At 33.3% G+C, this 5,017-nt stretch overlaps 1 protein-coding gene across 1 annotated transcript; it reads left to right on the top strand.

Annotated features, from left to right (window-relative positions):
* The first annotated feature begins 1,314 nt into the window (after positions 1-1,314).
* Positions 1,315-4,626, top strand: LOC121807941 (B3 domain-containing protein REM20-like). Its single transcript, XM_042208275.1, has 7 exons — positions 1,315-1,429; positions 2,146-2,303; positions 2,725-2,860; positions 3,185-3,506; positions 3,582-3,707; positions 3,910-4,043; positions 4,116-4,626. The coding sequence occupies exons 3-7, from the start codon at positions 2,801-2,803 to the stop codon at positions 4,362-4,364; spliced, it is 891 nt and encodes a 296-aa protein (XP_042064209.1). The 5' UTR covers positions 1,315-1,429; positions 2,146-2,303; positions 2,725-2,800; the 3' UTR covers positions 4,365-4,626.
* The last annotated feature ends 391 nt before the right edge of the window (positions 4,627-5,017 follow it).

Genomic DNA, 5,017 nt, shown 5'->3' with positions numbered 1-5,017 from the left:
CATCCTCCATAATTAGCAACAAAAGAAACTAAAAAAATATGAAATTCTATCAAACAAGACGGATTATAGGAGGAGAAAAGATGATATTTTTTATGCAAAACTATAGCAAATATGGTCTTTGTTTATAGAGAAAGAAAAATTATGAATTTTGTTATAATTTTTAGAAGTTTTAATATAATATATTAAATATATATAAATTAAAAAAAATATCAATCAATGAGACAATCTATTGGTTGATGAAATAAAATAGAATGGAGACCAGGCGGTTGGTGTTTGGCATGGAAGATGCCTCGGTCAAGGAGAGAGAAGGGCCTCTTGTTTCAATTTTTATTTTTTTTAAAAATTGGAAATGACATTGAGGTCGGTCAAGAAGCACTGATAAACTTGGTCTAAGTGCAAGACTTGTTTACACGCGTAGCACCGTAGCAATTTAGTTAATAGGTTAATTAGATAATAATTAGAATAATTAAGCTTTAATTAGGGTATATGGTGATAATTAAGTTATTTAAATAGATATGCTTATTACTAAACTATGGATTAACATATATAGACTATAGTGTATTTAAATTAGTTATCGGCAAAAATATTTTGATTAAAATATTTCCATCTTTACGCAGTCTTCAGAATTTCACAACAAAAACATCTAAGCCTATTCGAATCTCAGTTGAAAATCCAGATTAACCGAGAATATAAATTCTCTTCAATCATCATGGATTATTTCCAGATACGAAATAAACTCCCTTTTGTAATTTGATTAAGTCGTTTATTTCATCTGTTTCAACGAGATTTAACTTTACTCTTCGCTTGCAGGTTTGTTTAACATAGTAATCAATAGGAGTATGGAAAACGAAAATGTTGAAGATCACATTTTCACTCGGGTATCTAATGAGGTGTGTCATCTAAGAGTGTGTTTTGGGTTGTGTTCTCAAAAGTATTGTAGTGTGGTCTTGTATTGGTGTTGTGTACACCTTCGTGTCGTGTATTTGGTGTTTCGTACGCCATTGTTGAATAAAATTCCATTTGTGTAATTGATTCTTGAGTACCATTGATATCCAACAAATGCATATTATCTTTGGTAGTTATTGTGTATTCTAAGTGGAAATCTAAATATTATCGGAGAACAATCACATTTTTAATGTCGAATTTCATGGTATAAGATACAATCGGTTTTGAAAATCTTCCTTTTTTTTTATCCCACATCGAGTATTTAGTTGATGGTCATTATCCCACATCGAACTCTTACCCGAAATACTTTTTTTTTTCTCACCTATAAAACGGTTCCAAGTTTCCTTTTATTTTTTCCATAAGCCAACTAAAATAGCCCTTATTTAAGGTTGTTTTTGGCTTTGCTATAATTTGGTGAAGTGGTCAATCATAGATGGCGACGCGTGAGACTACACACATCGTTCAGAGACGTTCTTTACCAAAGGTAATGAGCTCATTCCTTCTTTTTTTTTTTGTTTCGGTTTCTACCATTTATATCTGTTTTTTCTTTCGGTTTCTACCATTTATATCAATTTTCAGTGTTCACTACGCTCTTTTTTGTTGCTTTATTTTTTTAAAATTTACATGAATTTTTTCGTTTTGTTTGTTTTATTCAACATTAATGAATTGTATAATTTTTTTTGTTAGTTTGCATTGTAAGATTTTGTTCTATCAAAGGATCTTGGTTTAGTAAGTTGGATAGTTGTGTCTGACCAACGTTCCATAGTAGTTGAGTCATATCATTTTCTGTATTCATTTTGGAAAAATGATAATGAATATTTAAAGTGAATAATGAGTAAAATAAGAGAAAGAATAATGTAGAGAAGAATTTTATCTACATTATTCTTTTTTTAACTTTTCTCTTTTATCACTTTAACTATTTTATCACTTTTTCAAAACAAGTACGAAAAATGAAATGACTCCATTCTTTTAAACAAAGGGAGTGCTATAGTTGAGGGGTTTGGATTCCCTGTTGTAAGAGAATAATGTAAAGAACAATCTTATTTATAGTATTATTCTATATTTTGCTTTACTTTCTTTTCACTTTAACTATTTATAACTTGAGTATCATTTTTTAAAAGTTGGTGCAAAAAAAAAGACTCAACTACCTTGTGAGTACATTTTTTTCATTATGTTTATGTTTTTTTTCTGTCGTGCCAGTACTTCCCGACATATGTGATCAGAACCCACAATATCAAACTCCCAAAGACTTTGTTGCTCATGGAACCAAAAAGGAGGATGTACGAGACGAAGCACACATCGTTTATGGAAGGATGGTAGAGTGAACTATTATGAAGGGTGGAAAATGTTGGAAATAGGTAACAAGTTCATCTTATCAATTTTAAATTATTTGGATTTTGGTGGCATAAAATCGGTGTGTAAAAATCTTTGGGGTTAGGTAAGATGCAAAAAGATGAATAAAAGCTAATGAAACGAATTTTGGAAAATAGCATTTAATACAATTTGCCAAGTTTAATTTGGTGGCAAACTCGCATAAATTTTTTATTTGCAAAAAAAATAAATAAAAGATTATAAACGAATTTGGGAAAATAGCATTTAATATAATTTGCCATCTTTTCAACGGCTATGCAGAGAAATTATCACTATAAAACTAGCTGGGATTTCAGTTGTGAGTTCAGGCAAACAATAATTTCTTCTCAGTCCTCTTGATTTTAATTGATTACTTCTCACCCCTCTTGATTTTAATTGATTTCTTCTCATTTCTCTTGATTTCAACAGTTTCGTTTTTAATTTCATCAAATTTGGCCGCACTCTTCTTTTTGGAGCACTAAAGTTCGATTTCTCGGTGCGAAAAATGGTGAATCGTCCAGCATTCTTCAAGTTTTACGTGCCTTGGCTTGGTGAAGAAAATCAGGTAGTCTTTTTTTCTGTTAATTTAGTTCTCTAGTCTCGATTATACCTTTTTCACTTTAAAAAATTAATGTTTATATGCATATATGTTTACCGCGTTTTGCTATTAGATGGCGTTTTTGTTGTTATATTCGTTGATTTCAATTTTTCTGTTTCTGTTTTGAGAGTTTATTAAAACTCATAGAGGCTTAGCATGGCATTTCTGGTTGACACAATGGAAATTGTTTACTTTGTAATTGTATTTTCCTTTCTGTACGGATTCTGATGTATCAAGTGTTTATATGGAATAATATTAATCAGACTTGGCTGGTAATTTTTATGCATACAGAAAATCCCTCCAAGGTTTATTCAATCGCTTCCAGGAAACTGGCCAAAGAATTGGTCACTTCGTGACCGTTATAACAATTTGTGGAATGTGAAAGTGGAAATGATTGGTGGTGATTGGTATTTTAAAGATGGTTGGGCAAAATTTGCTGATGATAATAAGATAAAAGGAGGTGATATGTTCATATATGAATATTTCTCTCACGGTTTACTCGACTTCAAAATTCATGGAGGCAATGCTTGCTTAACTGAAGGAGCTGGAGGTCGGATTACTCATACACCCGATTATGGTCCAATCGGTGAAGTAGAGACACATGAGAATCATGGTAAAGTTTGTTAGTTGGTTTCTTTTCTTCAGATTTACTGTCTGTCCATCAATCTAAACCTTCTATTTGAATCAGACGATAATGACGGTCATGATTCCCCGCCCGAAGAAGAGAATCCAAGGAATGATTATGATTCCCCGCCCGAAGAAGAGAATCCAAGGGATGATCATGATCAAATTCAAGGGGGGCGAGTCACGGATGGTAAAGCTGTCCATATTTTTTATTTTCTTATAGCATTTCCAATGTTTTTTACGCAAAAGTATACCGTGCCCACTGCCATGAATATGTGTTCAAATGTGAAACAAGGTCGGATCCAAAATGTGATGTTAAAATTTTTGATGTTTAAAATCTGTGTCAAATTTGCAATTTGAAATACATATTTGTAATCCTTTTGCCCAATCAGGTGCGGCCTGTTCTAGCATAGCAACCAGTCGCCGCGACTGGTACGGTGTAGAGCTCATGAAAACCGGGTTCATTCCACCTCGCCAGAATCCGTATTTCGTGACCAAAAAACGAAGAGGCAGAGCTTTTGAACTAGTAAGCATAGACAGCACATTTGTATAGTATTTTGATAGAATCTACCATTTATTGACCAACATGTTGCTACAGTTTATACCTATGGATGTGATCCAACGCTACAACCTGAGACTCCCTGAGAACGTGACGCTCATCGACCCAAATGGAAGGCAGTTTCACGCCAAACGCAAGATGTGGACGGACCGGAGGATGTTCTACACCGGAGGTTGGAAAATCCTTTGTGATCAGAACATGGTGGAAGACAAAGACTCGTGCATCTGCGAGTTCTTGTATAACGCCGACAATCTATGCATCAGCGTAAGCTTCTTTCCCCCAAAATAGCAGCAATGCTTGAATGGAGGAGTGGATTAGATTCGTATTGAGGAGTTCACATTTGTATAGTTTCAGAGGCATTGTTAAGCATCTGAGTTATTCTTTGTAGTATATGATTTTAGGGAGTATTTGTTATTCCAATCAATAAAATGGTGCGATTTTACCACCAACAGTGTTTCCAAGTCTAATGGTTTGCAGTCGCTTGCACTAAATGTCACACAAAAAATAATACTATTTGAAACATTTTATTTTGTTTTAGTAATTTCAATTATGAATATGCGCATTGGATAGACTTACTGAATTGGTTATTTATCAGTATATAGTAAATCCATCTTAATAGATAATAACCATTAGTATTAATAAGAGATAACTGCACATTAAATCGCGATTTTTGAACAATACTGCAAATTCAAATCTAACTTTGAAATTGCCTCAGTTGAATTGAAACTCCTCTATTAGCGCAGGAGTTGCACAAATTAGTTTAGAAAATTTGTGGTGTATATAGAAAATGAGGGTCTAGAAATCTTCTTTCAAACAGTAGAATAATGTTCGTTAAGCCTCTAGGAGAGTCGAAAATATGCACTTCTAGCGGCATCCCAGTCGACCAATTTGCTAGAAAATCGACATGAGTACCAGTGTCTCTTTATGACATGCTTCACACT

Source organism: Salvia splendens, chromosome 6 (genome assembly GCF_004379255.2).
Source record: "Salvia splendens isolate huo1 chromosome 6, SspV2, whole genome shotgun sequence".
NCBI lineage: Eukaryota > Viridiplantae > Streptophyta > Magnoliopsida > Lamiales > Lamiaceae > Salvia > Salvia splendens.
This window is presented reverse-complemented; position numbering and strand designations above follow the sequence as displayed.

Excerpts from the sequence above, each read along its gene's own strand:
- LOC121807941 (XM_042208275.1), top strand. The coding sequence starts at position 2,801 with ATGGTGAATCGTCCAGCATTCTTCAAGTTTTACGTGCCTTGGCTTGGT. Across the intron at positions 3,507-3,581 it reads AGAGACACATGAGAATCATG|ACGATAATGACGGTCATGAT; the intron begins GTAAAGTTTGTT and ends TATTTGAATCAG. Across the intron at positions 4,044-4,115 it reads GAGGCAGAGCTTTTGAACTA|TTTATACCTATGGATGTGAT; the intron begins GTAAGCATAGAC and ends ATGTTGCTACAG.